Source organism: Polistes dominula, unplaced genomic scaffold (assembly GCF_049000335.1).
Source record: "Polistes dominula isolate Pdom_NZ unplaced genomic scaffold, Pdom_raw_medaka contig_24, whole genome shotgun sequence".
NCBI classification, from domain to species: domain Eukaryota; kingdom Metazoa; phylum Arthropoda; class Insecta; order Hymenoptera; family Vespidae; genus Polistes; species Polistes dominula.
The window spans coordinates 6,035,925-6,056,992 of record NW_028301150.1 but is presented as its reverse complement, the minus strand read 5'-3'; the positions used below and the strand labels follow the sequence as shown (position 1 = coordinate 6,056,992).

General features: G+C 28.6%; 2 protein-coding genes across 7 annotated transcripts; both read left to right on the top strand.

Moving 5' to 3' along the window:
* Window positions 1-132: 132 nt before the first annotated feature.
* LOC107066482 (short transient receptor potential channel 4) lies at window positions 133-10,482 on the top strand. Its single transcript, XM_015321135.1, has 12 exons — window positions 133-183; window positions 1,069-1,206; window positions 6,231-6,571; window positions 6,747-6,942; window positions 7,111-7,287; window positions 7,647-7,917; window positions 8,063-8,168; window positions 8,250-8,551; window positions 8,652-8,900; window positions 9,448-9,563; window positions 9,657-9,815; window positions 10,312-10,482. The coding sequence occupies exons 1-12, from the start codon at window positions 133-135 to the stop codon at window positions 10,480-10,482; spliced, it is 2,277 nt and encodes a 758-aa protein (XP_015176621.1).
* Window positions 10,483-15,801: 5,319 nt separating this feature from the next.
* Window positions 15,802-21,065, top strand: LOC107066667 (uncharacterized). 6 transcript variants are annotated; one of them, XM_089177713.1, is made up of 5 exons: window positions 15,841-15,917; window positions 16,829-17,058; window positions 17,157-19,737; window positions 20,495-20,793; window positions 20,927-21,065. In XM_089177713.1, the coding sequence occupies exons 4-5, from the start codon at window positions 20,565-20,567 to the stop codon at window positions 20,998-21,000; spliced, it is 303 nt and encodes a 100-aa protein (XP_089033839.1). In that variant the 5' UTR covers window positions 15,841-15,917; window positions 16,829-17,058; window positions 17,157-19,737; window positions 20,495-20,564; the 3' UTR covers window positions 21,001-21,065. The 6 variants fall into 6 exon arrangements, with proteins under 6 accessions (XP_089033841.1, XP_089033842.1, XP_089033843.1 ...); XM_089177714.1 differs by lacking the exon at window positions 17,157-19,737; XM_089177712.1 differs by having other exon boundaries at window positions 17,157-20,793.
* Window positions 21,066-21,068: the final 3 nt, after the last annotated feature.

Here is a 21,068-nt window from a genome sequence, read left to right as displayed (position 1 = left end):
CTAGTTTTAGATTTACGTTAAGTCTTAAAAAGTAAAAAATAAAAATAAATTTATTTTCTATAGAGAAAGATTCCCCCGATTCCTCTGTGCAAATTGTATTAGGATCATTGCACCGGGTAATCGATAAAAGAAATGGCCGAAGAGGATGCTCGCCGAATTGGAGCGGAACAAGATTACCAATTGGTAAAAATATACATGCATTTGTGTATATATATAATAATTAATTTTATATTTGACATCGTAAAGAATTCCGTTGAATTTACCTTTGAGATAAAACATTCAAAAAGTATTATTAATTTTCCACTGTCGTAAATTTAAAAGCGTAACGAAAAAAAGCGCATACCTTTAAACATCAATGAAACAATATTTCATATCGAGCTAAAGAAAAAATTTTTCCCCTCATCTTTTAACAGTTTATTTTTTTCCTTTCATCTTTATATTATCAATGTTCTATCTATATAAAATGTTTCAATAATTTAAAAATATTATAGAAGGATGGAGAAAGGGAGAAAGAAAAATGAAGTACTTCGTAAACACGCGAGAAATTTTATTTAGAAATCTTTTATTCACATTTTTTTCTTTGATAAATTATATCTAAAAAAAAAATCATTTAAATCTCTGCGTTTAATTGAATATCGATAAATACTTGGACAAAAAAAAAAAACAAATGTTAATGCCGAAAAGTGAAATGTTTGAAAAGAATTTTCTTTTTTTCTTTTTTAAATTTATTTCGAATCAATATTTATTTATTCGAATTATTTTTTTCGAATTATTACACACATTCAAATTGTATCAGATGTCAAATATAAAAAACACCCCAATGTACATATATATCTACACAAACACGTATATGTAGTAGTTGCATTATATATGTAAGTTATTATTATAAAATATACGATACATTTCGTAATCATCGTAATCAAAACATACGATCATTCCGATATATAATACATTTCGATATATAATATAAAAAAATATGAAAAAAGTTAAAAAAAAAAAAAAAAAAAAACAAAGATTGAATAAGGAAAATAGCGAAATGATTTATTTATTTATCATTTTGTGATACAGCGAGGTAACGTGACCCTTCCCCAGCTTCAAGAAACGGAACAAGACTTTTTTGAATTGGTAGCAAACGGAACTGTAGCTGAAGTCGAACTTTATCTGAACGTTCATCCGGATTTTAAAATTAACGTTACCAACTACCAAGTAACTTCTCTCTCTTTCTCTCTCTCTCTCTCTCTCTCTCTCTATCTCTTTTATTTTTCTACTTTCTTTTTCTTCTATTTTGTCTAATTGTAAATATAGGTAAAAACATAAGATTAAGCCTAAGTCAGATAATGATTTTTCTTTTCTTTTTTTCTTTTCCTTCAAAGCTTTCAAGATAGTTTTTATCTACATTTATCTCTAGAACATCGTCGTCGGCAAACGAACTTTATTTTAAGTAAAGCAAGGCAGCTACTAGAACGAATAGAAAAAAAAGATACAGAAAGTGAGAGACAGAGACAAAGAGAATAAAAGAAGTAAAGAAGATTACAAAATAAAAAAACAAAAACATTTCGACGTTATCAGCCGAAGGGTCGAGAGACATCGGTTCCCCTTTGAGTAGCAACCCTTTTCTTCCTTCTTCTTCCTTCCTTCTCCTTTTCTCTTTTTCCTCCTAAACTTAACCTCGATCATTTCCATGAGTGATTTACGCGAGATCCCTACGAGACACGTCGAATTATCGTAGAAGTTCTCTTTTCTCTCTCTTTCTTTCTTTCTATCTTTGTCTTCGTCTATCTTATTTTTATCTTTCTCTTTGCGAAGAGAAATCGAAGAAACAGAACGAGAATGCAAAGCATAGTGGACTTTCACTCTCTCTCTCTCTCTCTCTCTCTCTCTCTCTCTCTCTTTCTCTCAGCTGGTTATCTCGAATCTTCACCCTCTCTTTATATACCCCATGAAGAATGTCTTCTTCCCCCACCACTAAACCCAACTCTCTCTTTTCTCTCTTTCTTTCATCCCGTTCGCAACGTTTTCAAAAAGCCTACCGGCCCTGTTCGAGTTTCGGTCAAAATACCATACCATTTAACTCTATTGAAAAGAAAGAGAAAGAAATATCTATATATATACAAAAAAAAAAGAGGGAAAGATAGCAAGATGTGAACAATGTGTGTGAGAATAAGAGAGAGAGAGAGAGAGAAGTTGACTGCCTCCGTATATATCTTCGGCCATATTTCAGACGGTCCTTTTACAAGACAATGGTTTCAACCGAGAGGACCGATAAAAATTATTCAAATGACCCGCCCCACTGTAAATTCCATCAATCGATCCTCGCCCCCAACCCTCCTATTCTCTACTCTTTCTTCTTCCCTACTGTGAACTTTTTCTTTCTCTTTCTATTCGTCCCATATCTATTTTTTCTTCTTCTTCATCTTCATCTTCTTCATTTTCTTCATGTTTTTCTTCTTTTTCTTCATCTTCTCCCTTAGTTATCATTCGCTCCCGTTTTTGGAATTGGGTGGTTGGGGGATTAGGAGAGGGGGCCCTATGCCAATCCACTGACGGGCCATTAAATTCGTCCTTTCATTTTCTCGAGGAAAATTTTTCTTTGAACGAAAGGGAAGAAATGGAATACCTAAACCCGAGGCGCTTAACTTTTATCTTTTGTTATCCGTATCTCGTTGGAAAATAATAAGATAGTATAGTATATGATTTTATCAGTCGATAGTTTTTAATTAATTACTTACGATGTTTTTGATCGTATGGAAATTGGTATTATGATGGAATTGTAATACGATAATTATTGAAACATTCTAGAATAAGTATTTGAACAAAATATATACATATATGTATATCTTCTATATCACATGGTCTGTAGAAATATGTCCAAATTATTAATGTATATGAATAAATTCAAATATTCGGTTTTTCATCAACGTATGTGATATGTGTTGACATTTCACCTAATGAATCTTGACATTATCCAATTTTGATCTTTCAAAGTAACATATATAATATATGCAATGCATATATATATATTGATATGAAATAATAAAAATGTATTAAAAATTTATTAAATTTCAAAAGAAATACAATTAATTTATTATAAAAATACAACAAACATACAAATGGACAATGTTATTTAAGTCCCGTTAAATCTCTAATTTAAATGATGATAATGAATCTTATTGTCACTACAACGCTCTAATTAAAACATATTTAAAATAAGCATGAAAAAAAAGAAACTATCGAGTCAAAGAAAGTAATCAAAATAATTATGATAATTATCTAATTAAATATCATGAAAACGAAATGATCCAAGGAAATGAAATTTATTTATTAAGCGTTATAAAAAAACAAAACAAAAAAGAATATATCCTATCTTTCTAAACGATAAGTATACGACTTGGGCCATTTTACAATTCTCAATGTGTGGTGGGAACCATTAAAATACTGGCTAGAGAAAATTCACACGATCAACGGTAAACGTCAATAATATAAATTTTATTACCTCCCGTATCTCTCGATCGTAACGAAAAGTTTATTCAAACTTTTACTGAGTACATACTCTCTATGGTTTGCTACATATAAATACACATACATATATATATATATTATATTATATCATATAAATACATATTTTAACGATTAATCATAAGCATAGGCTCGTACGAGAACTAAAAAGAAAGAAACGTGTAAATATTTGATCGGTGATCCCTGCAAAAAGAAACGAAATAAAATAAAGGAGAAACAAAAAAGGGCAAGTGGCACATCTGTCACATAGACGGGTTAGAAACTGTTGTGATCGTACCGAAAAAGAGAAACTCAAAAAAAATAATAAAGAAAAAAATAGATACATACAAACATACATACAAACGTACATACCTTAATATATAAATACCTTTACGCATTAAATAGATAGATATACGATGATACGTAAAAGATGAAAAATGGAATGGGAAAGAGGAAAAAAATGAAAAGTATAGGGAAAGAAAAGTAAAGAAAAGAAAAGGAAGGAAACAGTGGTTAATGGAACTGCGGTGGTAGTAACCGTTTGCGGATGAGAGGAACGTATATCACTAGGCGGCCTTCTCTCGTATGGCATTGTCGAATGGTATTACACAGAAGTTTCCCCAGGGTGTTCGAAGTCAAAAAGGCAGGAATATCACAGAAATATTGTGAACGGTATAGACGTTTTACAATGGATCAGTCCCATTGTCGGGAAATGACTGGGCTGGTGCCTCTGTAAACTCGCCGCAGATGGTTTGTTGGCTCGATGAACATCGCTGTCCCCATTTTTATTCTATGGAAAATGGGAAAAAGAATAGGCGGAATGGTTAAAGAAGGAACAACACCAGTGGTGTTGTGAAAACATCCGAAAAGGAAAAAAATAGAAGAAAGATATATACCGAAAAAAAGGACAAAAATAAAGAAAGATAAAAGACGGATGGCACTTTGAAAGTCGATCTCATTGTAAAGAAGGATTCAGTAGAATCGGATCCAACAGTAACAGCAGTTAGCACTAGATAGTTTTCACTATAGTTAGGTTAGAGCCCTGCTGTGAGCTGTTCCTTTACTTGAAGGACACCGAAAAGTAGTATATCTGACTGACTGAGAGTTACGATTAGTCGAAGAAAAATTTCTTTAGAGTGGTATGCCGTTAAAATAGGACAAACCAAATATATATAAAGTGTGAACGCGTGTTAGTTTCCCCTTTTTTAATGGCGCCTTTCTATGGGATTCCTTCTTTTTGGACTATTTGTTACACCGAACGTTTCCCCCGTATATATATATATATATATATATATATATATATATACGCGCGCGTGCACCTCTCTCTCTCTCTCTCTCTCTCTCTCTCTCTCTCTCTCTCTCTCTCTCTCTCTCTCTCTCTCTGTGTGTGTGTGTGTGTGTGTGTGTGTGTGTGTGTGTGTGTGTGTGTGTGTGTGTGTGTGTGTGTGTGTGTGTGTGTGTGTGTGTGTGTGTGTGTGTGTGTGTGTGTGTGTGTGTGTGGTATTTAAGGAAATATTTCTTTAATGTTATTCTTATTCTATCATTGTATATCAAATAATTTAGACCGTAATCCTATCTATTGTATTTTAATTTAAACAATTAATTATATTAATATATAATTATATTCAGAAAATTAATAACATAATATAATTAATATATAATATATATTTATATAAAACCATCTGCTTGATTTACTCTAATTAGAAATTGATCGTATCAAATAAAACATAATTTTTTTTTTATTGTAACGTTACAAAAATTAAAACTTGTTTATTTTATTTGTAATAATAAAATTTGTGCACAAACTGATAATCGATCATTTAACACTCGCTTATAACCCGAAAGATATAAAAATGGGCGTACAAGTTACCATTCACGACGTTATCTAACTTTCGTATTGGAATCACACGTTAGGATAAAAGAGTAGTAGGATATAAATATTAAGACAAAGTAGAGAAAGAGAGAGAAAGAAAGAAAGAAATAGAATTTATCGTTAGATGGTTGATGTTTTCACCCGAAAACCCCAAAAAACTTTTCTTCTGGTTAGAAATCGTTCTCGTTTCGAGCGGTGGTTTCTTCTTTTAAGTGGTCCATAAAAAACATCACTCGACTTCGTCCTGTGTCTCCTTCTTTTTTTTTTCTCTCTCTTATTCTCTCTTTCTTCTCTGTGGTCTTCTTTTTTTTAAGAGAATCTCTCTTCTCGTAGTGTCGAAGAAAAAGAGAATCCCTGGCTTGCGCCTCCTCGCCTTTATTGAACCGAATCGGATTCGACAAATGGTTTACACACGTCCCGCAACCGGGATCCTTTCCATTTCTTCTTCTTCTTCTTCTTTTACTTCTTGTTCTTGTTCTTCTTCTTTGATACTACGTAGGTGCATTCTACGTAGGTGGCCAATGTCGGTTTCCCTTTGCCATGATTGAAAGAAAACCCCATTTTTATGTTAGACTTTTATCTTTTTCTAAGTATTAGCAAGGAACATGGAAAATTATGGGTGAAAAAAAAAAGGATCTATGAACATTATAAGGAAAAATCATAACTAACAGGAGAAATAAGGATCTTGTTAATAAATCATCTTAACAGGCTACGAACTAAATAATCTCTCTTTTTTTGTTTCGGCACTTATGATCTATGATATATATATTGGTTAAAATAATTTATCAATTGGACAAAATAGTACAGTTTAATGGTTCTAATAATAATAAAAAAAAAGAAAAAAATACAATTTATTTTCTAGGGTATTACAGCTTTGCATATAGCCATTGAAGAAAAGAACGCACCTATGGTAAAATTTTTACTTTCCCAACCTGAGATTGATCCAGGAGACGCTCATCTCTATGCCATCAGAGAAAACGAGATTAAGATAGTCGGAATGATTTTGGACAAATTAAACGAGATATCTCCAGGCTTGGAATACGCCAGTGTAACACATAGCTCTGATTTTCCGGACGAGGCAACACCATTAATTATAGCAGCACAATACGGTCATTACGAGATCATACAATATCTGATCGAACAAAGACTTCACAAAATTCAACGACCACATCCACCCAATTGCAATTGTTTGAACGTTTGCAGGTACCGTTTGTTTAATAATGTTCAAATCTTACTTTGACATATTTTCTATTTAATTCAATCATCACATTAACTCTTACTCTTTTCTATTTTTATCCCTATCCCCATCCCCATACCCCCACCATTACTTCACTTTTATACGTTAGATATTTTACGAATGGTGATGCGTCTTTAACAGACGAGAACGTGAATTATACGACAGTTTAACGGTGGATCGAAAACGTATGTTTCTCTATCGAGCTATATCTAATCCGGCCTATATCTGTTTGACCGAGGAAGATCCAATTCTCGCGTCTTTTAATCTTTCGATCGAGCTAAAAATGGCTGCATCCTACGACAGGGAGTTCTATAACGAATACATCCAACTATCCGAGGTCAATCGAATCCCGTTTCGATAATACAAACTTCCCGTATCAAGCCCATTCCAATTAGAATTATATATATATGTATATATATATATAGTTAAGTTGAAGAAATAGAATAGAAAAAAAAGAATAACTACACAGATATTTGCATGTTTTAATTTCGTTCAATTCCAATAGGAATTATCAGAATTCGCTAAGGATCTGATCGGATGTGCTAGAAAAGCTCAGGAAGTGGAAATTGTGTTGAAAAAAACAGCAGGTTTTTCTCGATCTTCTAGATTCGTTTATCCTCGTCTATTATTGGCCCTTGATTACAAGCAAAAAACTTTTGTCGCTCATCCGAATGTTCAAGAGGTTTTTCATTTTATTTTTGGTTCAATTTTTTGAGTGCTCATAATTATAAAAGTTTTGTAAGTTAAAATTTCAACAAAAAATGAGTTTATCGGTTATATCACACCACATTATTTGAAACTAAATAAATTCAATGTAATTTGTCAAAAATGAATTGTCAAATAGTGTTTATTATTTAAATATTATAAAGAATTCATTTAGTGTTCAAATATAATTCTTTAAATATCTCGAAACAAGAGAAAAACTTATTGTTAAACCACTTTCATAATTATGGGCACATTTATCTCTTACGAATAAATTGGATTTATCTTTTTAACAATAACAAGAACAACAAAAAATAAAATCTATTAAAAATTGAACAGATGATCGGTAATAAATGGGTGGACGACTGGTACGAATGGAGAATGAGAAAAACTTGGGTCCAATGTTTGACCGTATTATTTAGAATAATTTTATTACCATTGATAGCTTTGATCATTCTAATCTTACCCAATACAAAAATAGCGAAATTTTTATCAAGCCCTGTTAATAAATTTCTTCATTCTGTTGCAAGTTATTTCATTTTTCTTATTATCGTATTTCTTATTTCCAATACCGATAAAAATACTCAATTACGTGGACCACCTGATACAGGTATTAAAATCAATTCTTTATTTATGAACAATTGATAACGATAATAAACGATAACTATCGTTGTTATTTTTATTATTATTATTATTATTATTATTATTATTATTATTATTATTTGAAATTTGAATTTTATTTTTTTACATTCAAGGATACGAACCAATTTTAGCCATTTACGTGATATCATATTTATGGTCGATCATTCGGCTTTGCATAATGCACGGTCCAAGAAGATTCTTCAGGGCACCATGGAACTGGTAATTCATTCTTCGATCGTATTTTATATTCAATTGCTCAGCAAATGAATGATCGGTTGATGAATCATTCGATCTTTTTAGGTACGAGACATGTATGATCTTCCTGTTCGTATTGACGTTTATCTGTTGGATAGACGCAGCTATAGACGTCAGGATTAACGGACAACGCGATTTAGAGAGAAAATATTGGCATAAATATGATCCAACATTGATCGGAGAAGGTATTTTTTGTCTAGCGACGATCATGGCCTTCTTTCGATTGATGTTCCTTTGTCAGTTGAATTATCACCTTGGTCCACTTCAACTCTCACTTGGAAAGATGATACATGACGTAGCTAAATTCATCGTCATATTTGCCATAGTTCTTTTAGCATTCACGTCTGGTAATTTTTTCATCTTGGTTTTTTTGGATTTTTTATTTTTCTACAAAATTCATTGAAAAACCAATTTTTCTTTGATTTATATTTTTTTTCTTCTTTTAAGGTTTGTGCAAATTATATCAGTATTATGACGACATGGTACAAATAGATAGAAGTAATATAAAGATACAACAGGTCAGCTCGTTCGTTGATTTTCCATCCAGTTTGAAGACACTTTTTTGGGCGGTATTTTGTATGACACCTATCGAGAGTGCTGACGTAATTATTGAAAATTTACCAAGCGACAACGACACGGAAACTATTATAAACCATCATACGTTTACTGAAGTTATTGGATATATCGCTTTTGCAAGTAATTAAGTAATATTTCTAATTTATTCTCGACACTTGATTAATTAACCGCACGTCAAAATGTGTATACGTTACGCGTGCTCGTTTATTTCGATCATATTAATTCGATTAATCTTATTTCCTATATAGAATTATATTACATTAATAAATTATCGATAATTCATAATATTTCATACATCTATGTGATGGATAGGAGATATGGAATACTTTAATTTATTTAGTATATTTTATATATATATGTATATACTTACAGTTGTTCGGTAAGTTAGATCCAATATAAAAAGAAAAAGAAACAAAAATCAACAGAACACAATATTCAAAAGAAAAAAAAATTTTATATTTATAAATGTTGACCTATTATTTATTAAAATTAATATTAACTTTTCAAAAAGTAATTCGAATATTAAAAAAAAAAAACGATATTACGTTTTGATGATCATTATCGTAATAAAATCGTTGTTAATGAAATTTTGTTAAAAAAAAAACCCGAACAACATTTAAATGTGTAATAAACATTAAATAAAAATATAAAAATTTGTTCCCAAAAGGTTTTGAATTCATCTCTGTGGTGGTTGTTCTCAATATGTTGATTGCCTGTATGACCAATACCTTCACCAAGGTCACAGATAACGTCATCGTCGAATGGACCTTTGGTAGAACCGAGGTTAAGAGAATAAAACTTTTTACAAAAGTAGTCTCATACGTGCAATAATAATAATAAGAAAAAAAAAAAAAGAAAAAGTTTCTCTCTACGTAGGTTTACGTCGACTTCATGTTGATGACCACCCTACCACCACCCTTCAACATAATTCCCACTTTCGATGGCTTTCAAACGATCGTCGAATACGTGAAGGTACTCGTCAAGCCGCCAACCAATAAACGAGCCCGCTGGGACTTCATGCAGTGTTGCTATATCGTTAGTACCGTAGAATTACATGTTACACTTTATGGTAATTTCAAAAAAAAGGTTAGGGTAAGGAGAAAATGGAGGATTACTTTCAAGGACTTTACGATAAAACTGTGAGATAGATATAATATTAATACAATATAAGATCAGGGGAGGGGGGATAAATTCGATCTTCGAAATAAAAAAAATATATGTATTGTTAACGAAACAAAACGAAAAAGATATTGGAAATTGGTTATTGGATCGTTTTTTCTTTCTTTTTTTATCTTCAAGATTTATTATTATATCATCATTATTAATAATAAATAATATAAAATAAAATAATAAAAATATATATTCGCCTTAATGATCAGTTTATTTAATTTATTGTTTTTTTATTTAAATTTTTACTTATTGGTACTTCAATGAAGAAAGAAAAAGAAAATATAAATATAAACGATATAACAGTATTGAATTCTAATGAAAATCTTAGATAAATTTATTTGATTGAAAAATATTCTTTTAGGAGACGATAGATAACGAAAAGGATGAAACGTTTGCACAAGTTATGATGCAATTGGTGCAACGTTATTTTCGTAAGAAAACTAGAGAAATTGAGAAGACGAATATCGAGAAACTTAGAAGAGAATTGATGGAAGTGAGAGGGCTTTTGCGTGAGGCACTTGAAGCAGCTTGAGGAATGTTTGAAAGCAATGCGAATATACACAGCGAATAATACGAAGTTGGAGAAACCCTTGGCATACCTTTATCATACCAAGAAGTTCCAATAATATTAAACCATTAGTATGCATTCCCGATGAAACAAAAACAACAACAACAATCGACGAATCAAAATTTTCCATTAATATCAACATATTTATTATACATTCGATACCGACAAACTTAACCTAAAATTTTAACACGAATTTTCTTTAGTTTTTATTTTAAAATGTTTTACTCAATTCGATTCGAATAAAAGTAATAGAAAATAAATGAAATTCTAACGATCTTTTGTTTGCTTTATATGAGTAAATCGTTAAAAAAAAAGAAAGAAAGAAATAAAATGAAAAATGATCGTACAGAAATTTACTGGTCATTCCATGAAACGTAAATAATTTCTCGTAGAATTTTAATTCATAAAATCTTTAGAAAATTTATTTACAAATATTTGAAATACGTGAAAGATTTAATACCATCTTTCGCGTTGCTGCAATTGAAAAAAACAAAATTAAAATTAAAAATAATCTTACATAACTATATCGTCTTCCATGAAACGTTCGTAATACTTTTTATGAATTTTATAAATTGAAATTTTAAAGAAGTATCGTTTGAATATTCCAAATACACGGAATGTCTCACTTAAATATTTCCTTTATTTACATATATTGTATTAACAAAATAAAAAACTTCCAAGAAATAAGTTGCATTATTATAGGGAACAGGGGTTGGTTGGGAAATATAATAGCTAAAATGTTCAATTTATTTTTCAGTTCTTAAAATAAATAACGAGGAAAATTTTGTTCTTTGTTTAATACATGCTATAAATACAAAGATCATCGGTACAAAATTGCATATTATTTCGTTCTAATTATTTAAATAACGAGGATTACGTAAACGTTTTTATTTCTTTAAACAACGTTCATTAATTAAAATCAAAATCGTTAAGAATTAAAAATATAAGCATTAGCAAGAAAAATAAAACATTAAAACCACCCAATGGACATTTTCCCATTATAAATCGGTCATAGTAAATTTAGTATTAATACGAAAAATAGAAAGAAGAAAAAGAATGAGAATATAAAAAAAGTAATCTGGATTAGCATCGAAAGTCGATAATATCAAATGCAAATAAGACTTGAATAAAAAAAAATGTTCATTATAGCATTTCCTCGATGAAAAACATTTCTTTAACCCATGGGGGTTCCCATGGTTTTCCCTAAGCGAGCTAAATTGTAAATTTCGAAATATTTGATGAGCCAAAAATTGGAAAAGAAAAAAAAAAGGTTTTATTCAAAAATCAAATCGATAAAAACATTTGAGAAAAAAAAAAACAAGAGAAAAAATATATAATAGTTTTATAACATATCATAATCGTTTTTAATTTATGACAATAATTATTTTTTACTATGCACTGCATTATCGTCCCCCATATATTATACGCATATAAAATTAAGTATTTTTTGTTAATTGAACTATTGTTAATAATTATAATTTGATATGTGTTGTATTTACATTTTTTTTTCGTTTTTTTACAAAAATATTAATTATCACTATTAATTTGAGATTATTCATGATGATAGGACATCGTGAAAGCATTTTGATCTATTTTCAAGCAAATAATTTGAGAACCCCTTGCTATAAAGATTATAAGATACGATCAAGAAAAATAACATTAAAAGTCGAATTTTTTCATTAACGAATGACAACATTCTATAAAAATGATTTCCGTATCTTTGAATTCTATCATTTTGTATCTCTTTATCAGAAAAAGTAATAAGGTAAGATCGTTTATTGACATAGATATAAGAAATTTATATTAAAAAATATATATATATTTTACGTAAAAACACGATCATTCGAGAATTTTATTATTAATACGATACCAATTATATTACATTTTTTCTTTAAATCCAATAAAAATCTATAAATACGCGTTAAAACATCTAGTAACAAAATTGCCAGAAGAAGAAGAATGTATTATTTTTTTTTTAAATTACATAATTGTTCAACGTTGTGTTGTGTCGAACGTTTTATCACGAAACGAAGAAAAAAGAGAAGAAAAAAAATAAAAAAGAGATTACAATGGTTGATATTTTTAATCGAAGCAAGTGCTAAATGCTTAAGTTTTTTTCATTTATCAGAGTCATTGTTATTTGCCGGTAGTGATTAATGAAGACCGATCCAGCGTTACAATAGGTTGCGTTTATTATGGCACATAAAGATTACCTAAATTGTCGTCGTATAAGAAAAAAGAAAATAAAACATAATAGATTAATAGATAAAATTGATATTATATAGATAGATATAAAGAAAGATAAAAAGATAGAACTAATAAGAAAGAGAAAGAGGGAGAGGACAATAGAATAAAAATAAAAAAGAAGATAAACAAGATAAGAAGAAAAAAAATAACAATACTCATTTCGAGAACAATGCTTTGATAATTAAAAAAAAGCTATCTATATATTACAGTTAATAAAATAATACATGTATACATTGACCGTGCATATTATAGTAGTTAATAATAGTAATTATAGTTTGTATGTATTGTAACAAGAAATCTCATCGTACCCTTCTCCCCCCTTCTCTCACAACTCTCTTACTTAAATTCTAGTCTGCTGTGAACTAAATACTATTCGTTTCAATCTGATATAACCCTGAGAAAATCAGGGTTTTATCCTGAATCCTAAAAAAGATTTTGAAAAATGGAAAAAATCCACGATTTGTTTTACTTATAAAAGCTTAAAATAACTTCACCCTTTCTTTCCGTCACCCCCTATCTCAAATGCTTTAAACATAGCCAATCAAAGTGTATTTTTCTAGATTGACCAAATCCTCTTAGCGTTCTTTATATTATACTCAAATTCAATACATTGACCGTAATATATATGTACACATGTTAATATTGAATTTGATTTGATTAAATATCTTGTTGGCACCATTTGAAATAAAAAAAAAGAAAACTTATTGAAAATTGTTAAAATAAACGAATCTATTTGATTTGTCAGCGTAATATTTCATATTGCACGCAGCATGTGGTAACATTTAAAAAAAAGAAAATTATTCGATATTATTGGTCAGGTAAATAGATAATCGATATCTGACTGACTAACTAACTAACTGACTGATTGTGAGATACCACGAAATTATTCCTTTGAGACGGAAATAATTGAGAAAGAAATAAATAGGTAAGGGGAGAAAAAAAAAGTAACAGAAAAAAACGAAAGAAGTGAAGAGAAAGATTAAAGGGAGAAAAGCAAAAAAAAGGAGGGGGAGAGGAAGTTATATAAGAAGGGGTGATTGAGCTGAGCACAACGATAATATCGCAGAGGAAGCAATAGAACCCAGCACATCATTTCTTTTACGTTCGTATTTATCATCATCCTGCGGGCACAAGCAGCAAAGTCCTTCCTTCCTTCCTTCCTTCCTTTTCCTATGTGGCCATTTTTATGTGAACGATACCAACACATTATTCGAAATAAATAAAGATATCCTCGGGGTGCAAATATTGATTTACTATTTTCTTTTTCTTTTCTTTTTATTTTCTTTTTTTTACTTTTCTTTTCTATTTTTTTCTATTCTTTTATAAATCGTTAAGCAATTTATAAAATCATCCAAATTTTCCCCAAACCTGTATATGTTTGATTTAATTTAAAGAATAAAGGGATTTTATATAACGATAAAGAAAACAATATGAGAGATTATTTTTCATCCCACCTGGGATTCATTTTATATCAATATAATCCACTTTTCTATATCCCTTCATTATTATTATTATTATTATATTTATTTTTATTGTCATATTTTTATATTTTCTCTTTATCCGTGACTTAATCCAACGAGAAATATGAGTTCGTAGTTTCCCGATTACATTGTCATATTTCCACGAATATTCAAGAATGAACTGAATTTATGATATTCTTTATAATATTCAGATATAATGATATTATCTATCATGAATTCCTATATTATATTCTAGAAGTATATCTATTATATATATATACGTTATTATTATAATATAATCATAGGATGTAAAATGTCATAGAAAAAAAAGAAAAAAAGAAACAAAAAAAGAATTATTTGTTTGTAATTATATTTTATAATTATTAATAAATAATAGAATTTATTATTCGTGATAATTATATTTATATTTTATTATACTATACTCGAACGAAGTATATAGTATTTTTTTTTCCTAACACATATTAAAAAATAGTAGGTATACGAAATAAAGATAACTAGATTTACTAGATGCGTTTCGCAAAAAAGGTTCGTTCGATTCGTATTCCCCTAACTCTTCCCCCACCTTTAAATCGATCCTACGTGCCCTACATTCTAATCTCACTTCTTCCTAATACTCTTCTTTTTTTTTCTCTTCTCTTACTTTCTCTCACACTTTTTTTTCCTTCTTTTTTTTCTACCCCCCATAGACGACGACGTTGAAGAACAAATAGTTTCCTAAAAAAGACCGTGTTAAATCAAACGGGAAAGATGAAGTGTGATCTACCGAAGAAAAAGAATATAAATAAAGTATTTTATATAGGTTGGAATAAACAACAAAAATATATATAAATATATAGAAAGGAAGAGGGCTACGATTTATTATAAATATTATCTTGATCGATTCCTATGCGAATCGCGTAAATGAAAATTAAACGAAAGAATAAATAAACATTATCTCTTTGGTTTCTTTGTGAGACTCTACATTTTATATGTACCACTCAGTCCCACCCTCTCACCCCTTATCGAATAAGTAAAATCGAATACGCGTGAGAGTAAAATCAACGTTAGCGAGTAATGTTAAAAATGCGGCAATTATTTATTCAAAAAAAAAAAAAAAAGAAAAGAACAAAACAAAGAAATAACATCGATATTACTATACACAATATAATAAAATATAAAAAAATAATAAAATAAAATAAAATTGTTAAAAACGTATTGAATACGAATGACGAAACAATCGTCAAATTCATCAGACAAATCGAAACACTATCTATTACTTTATTAAAATATTATTTTAATTGATCGATTATTTATAAATTATTAACAAATCGTATAAGAATAATTTAAAAATATTTGTCGAAAAAAAAAAGAAAAAAAATACCTGGACCAATCCAGTATTGGGTGCAAGTTCTTATAGGAAAAGAAAATGTTACCCGTTCGCAATGTGTTAACAGATAAATAGAAAGAAATAAAGAATGAAAGAAAGATCGAATGTGAGAATAAGAGAGAGGAAGAAAGAGGGAGAGAAAATAAAAGAGAAAGAGAGAGAGAGAGAGGAAATAGGAGGAGGATGCGCGTTCGCGAGAAGAGAAACGGGATTCGTCCAGTCGACACACGGCTTTCGTCCTGTATAAGTCGCTCTGAAATATCACGCCATTTCAGTATGTGTGTGTGTTAATAATATACTTTCGTGTATGTGTTTGAAAAAGTAATAATAATAATAACAATAAAAAATAAAATGAAAAAAAAATTAACAAATAAACCAACGCGAAAATAACCCAAAATTTATCGATCAACACAAAATTCGCGACACTAATTTTCGACACATTTTACCACACTAACCATAACTTTTTGTCTAAACCGTATGCTGAACAAATCTTTCTTTCAAACCCCGCCAACCTTCCTCTCCCCCCCCACTCACACGCTACTTTCTCAACCCCCTTTAACAAACTCGTAAAACATTTTTCAAATCCAATGAATAGACGCGTTTATCTCTTACTCGTATCATTGAAAAAAAAAAGATACAAAATCTTTAAGGAATACAAAATTATAAAAAATAAATTGCATTTTAAATGAATAATCGAAAAACACAATACATATGATTTATATAAAAATATTATTTTTTCGTTCGCGTTAATTTTTTTACGACGAAAACTTAATTGAAATTTTCTTTATATATATATATATATATTGTTTTTTCTTTTCAAAACAAATTAAAAGGATCCATTTATATTAATTATTATTATTACTATTACTTTTTAAATACATATCCATCCTTCGGTTTTAAACTTAAAAAGAAATGTCAGATTTGAATTAATCGTGATACGTATGTGTGTATGCGTAGGTGTATGCGATAACGCATTATTGAGATTAGGTTTTTTTTCTCTTTCTCTCTCTCTCTCTCTTTTTAATTTCTTTTACAAAAAGATGTTCAATCTTTCTTTTTTAACGAGAAAAATCGTCCACGTTCTTGAAGTATATATTAAAATATATATATATATTATACGTGAGCTTATGATAAGAAAAATAATATAATTTTGAAAAATTAACCAGTTTTTTTCTGGTTTTTTTTTCTTTTTTTTTTCTTTTTTTTTTTCTTTTAGTGAAACAGTGAATTCTCTCCTTAAACACGAAATTTTACGACGACATGACATCGTCTTTAGGAATCGGTGTTGAATTATCCATGTGATCATGTGAATTTCAAATGATTACGAGTTATACATGGATCAAAAATGTTTTTAGAACAAGAAGAATATTTTCGAAGGGATAACTCATGCTCTGGAATGTTTATTAATCTTATTGGAAAAACAACGAAAATCTCTCTAACAAAAATGTAAATATCAATTGATAATTTATATTATTTCATTTTCATTATATTATTATCTTTTTTTTTTTTTTAAATCCAATATATTTTTATACATTTTGTTTCAGTATTTCCACGTGAATGATAATGATATTTATTATTATTATTTATTATATCGAAATGAGTTCTACAAAATAGATATGTAGAAATATTCTCTTAATTATGTATTTTACGTTTTATCAATATTATTATTTACCTTAATTTAAATTATATATTTTACTCGTTATTATTCGATATCTATTATAGTAATAATATATAATAATAAAGATAAAAATAATAAAGAAAAAATATAATTAGAATCACGAATGGAATAAATATGAATATGTTTTATTTACAATGTTCATTAGTATCGCTAAATTTGATTTAAATGTTTCTAATGAAACGTGCCAGAATAAATAATTAATTAATTATATAACAATTAACCGAATAAATAAAACGAATTAAATTGATTTTATAATTTATTCTGTAATGACAAATAATTAGTATAAATTTTGTGAATTGTTATAAAAATAGTGAAATAAAAAGTATAAAATTAATCCTTATGTTGAAAAATTTTTATTTTTTAAACTCAAAACGCTTCAAACTGTTGTTAAAACTAACGCAAAATAAAAAATAAAGAAGAATTAAAAAAAGAAGGAAAAAAAAATTTTTTTTAAAATAAAGGAAAGATTATTCTCCTTTCATCTAAACAAGAAAATATTTTTTTTTTAAACACGCGTGCATACGTTTATATTGTTTAATAAAATAAATATATATTCTCTCCCTGTGAATGAGAGTTTTATAACATATTGGAAAATTGATTTTCATGGATGAATTAATTCATCGAGAATGGTTTTTGCACTTGGAAAGTTCAATCGGACTACGCGTGCGAATGAAATTCGATCGTTAAATGATTAGAAGCTGATTAAGCTTGTCAAAAACAAATATTCAACCAGTTGTTTCGTCATATCAAATTGTTCTCTCTCTTTTTCTTCTTTTTTATTTTTTTTTTTTTTTACCCCAACCGAATTAATCAATTTTACAAAGGAATAACAATATACGAATTGTTTAACAATATTTGTTTTGTTATTATTCAACTTACAATTAAAACAAATAATTTCTTCTTTTTCGTTTATATTAGTTAACATATACCTACGTGTGACAAGAAATATACTACAGATAGGGGTTGACCCAAATATGTCGAAATAACTTTGGAAATAATTTTGATACGGTAAAATAAGAAAACAAACAAAACCAAAAAATATTCATACGAAAAAAAAATATTCCTCTAAAGTTACGCTCGAGTAACGGTTTAAAAACATTTTTGTATACAAATGACTAGAAAAAAACGTGTGTATCGGTGTGTTGTCGGAAAAATTCGTACAGATTAAAATAACAAAATAAAAAAAATAAATAAATAAAATAAAATTTTAAATCATTTTGGATATATTTTTATTTCTAACCAAGCAGCGACAAATAATTTTTCGTTAAAATATTAACATTTTAATTATTTTATGCACGTATGGCACGGTATTATCAAATTCAAGAGAAAGAAAGAAAAAAAAGAGAAAAGATAAATCAACGAGGAAGTATAAACAATTATCACTCGATTATTATTATTATTATTATTATTATTATTATTATTATTATTGTTATTATTCTTTAATTAAATAATTATCGTTATAATTAACACGATGAAATTTTCACGGTTAATAGTTTTCTCAGTTATAACGAAAATCCTTTAAGAAATTCTTTATCGTTATAATATACATTTTCCAGAGGAAACAAATTTCCTCGTGAGAAATCGACGTTGATCGACGAGATAATTATCGTTCTAAATTCGAGAGATATAGAATTAACACTGTTAAAGAATATCAGAAGGCTGTAATTTCATACGAAAGATAATAAGAAATTTTCTAATTAAATTAACGACAAGTTTCATTAATTTATTATAATGAACAATTGCAACAAATTATATATATATTTTTGTGTGTTTTGTTTATAATATCTATCGAATAATAATAAACTAATAATATAAAGGAAACAATTGTTAAAAAGTTAAGACAAAGGCCTTGTGTCGCTAATAACTCAAACATACGATTAATGCAACATTAAATAAGGGTTTCTCAAAGGGAGGGTAGTTGTGACCACATATGGAGTCGCGTAACTTAATTTAAGAGGTATAGAAATTTTAACTACAAAATTGCTGGACGTGCAACAACTAAAAATTAATTTTAAATTACTGTAGCAATGTTACACGTGTAACACATATTTCTGTGAGCTTAATAACAGTGAAAAAAGAATTAAAATAGTCCATATCCAGAATTGCAAAAATATTTGTAAAAGTTTGCAAAGTCCTGCATTAAATAATAGAATTAACAATAATAATAATAATTAAAATAATAATAATATAAAAATCAAATCTTTTCATCTGATACGTTTCTCTTATTTTTTGTTTGCAACAAAATATTCCTGAAATATAAATAAAATTTTATTTCAAGTTAAAACACACACACACATACACACACACACATAAAGAGCAGGACCATTTACGAGAGGCTAAAATTTTTTTTCTAAAAATTAGCACACTTGTAGTAGTTCATGAGAATATAGAATTGTAAATACTTTATTAAAAAATCCAGATCTCCAACCATTTGCGACAAAATAAAGGTAGATATTTCGCAAAAATTCTTATATTCTCTCATTTCTCTTTTTTTTATAGAATAAAAAGATTTTGATTCTACAAATAATCACGTTAACAACAACGAAAACAACAACAAAAATAAATAAATAAATGAATCAGATAATTAACAAGAAAAAAGAAAACGTAGTTAACAATTCCCCAACTTCGTCCTATTACTTGTGAATTCTAACACTCATTTGGGAATTTGCCATAAGTACTGAACCACTTGTTTACCCTAACGAGTACGATGAAAAATAAAAAAAACAAACATATTTTCTAAAACCGATGATACTTTTTTTCCTTTTTTAAAAGTAAACATAGTCGTATACCAGAATGCATAATTAAGACACGTTGATCGTAAAAAAAGAAAAGTAAAAAAAATAAGTGAAGAAAGAAGTAAAAATGATTAGCGGAAAATATTGTGCATCCTCTTATTTATGAAAATTATTCTACATTCTTTCTTTCCTCCTCTCCCACCCGTCCTCTCCTCCTTATATTATTTCTCCATTATATGGTACACGTGGCGCCTGTATGTCTCGAAGAAAACGTTTTAAAGTTATCCCATATATCGACAAATTGACCGACATTCAAACTTCTTTCATGACTTATATAAATATACAATATGCAGATTATTTTTCTTACATCGACAATTGCATATACATCAAATATATACACATATATAATATATATGTATAGATATATATGTATATATTTGATATATATATGTGTGTATTTCTATTTCAGTGAATCAATTTAAAAAAAAAAAAAACTTTTCTTGGAGAAAGGATTGTTAAAATTTTTGAAGATTAAAACGATGATGGACGACGAGGCGTCTATTTTCTGGGCATCTATCTTGATGGTCTGTGGTACTGTGATGATGGTAATATTACTCACATGCTATATTTGTCTCTTTCGAGATTTGTGTTGTCCAGCCGGGGTTAGCACTACAAGAAAACGAACGATTCGTCGTAATAATATGAGAGTTGCTGAAGGAAACAATCTGCAAAAATTCGACGAAATACCTATGAACGAAATAACTCAAGGTGATAGCAGCATGCCAACGGAATCCGAAAAATTTTAAAAACGGGATCTATAAACTTTAATACGTTCTTTGTCAATTACTCGTAATTGTTAACTTATTGTTCATCGACGAAGTTGATTTTGTATCGCTTTTAGCGGAAGAAAGGAAAAATGAGATAAAGAAGAAAAACAACAACAAAATATTCGAAGAAGTAAAAGAAACAATATGAACATGATTAAAAATAAAAAAAACAGCCATCATCCTTCAAAATTATTAATCGAACGGAACGACGACATT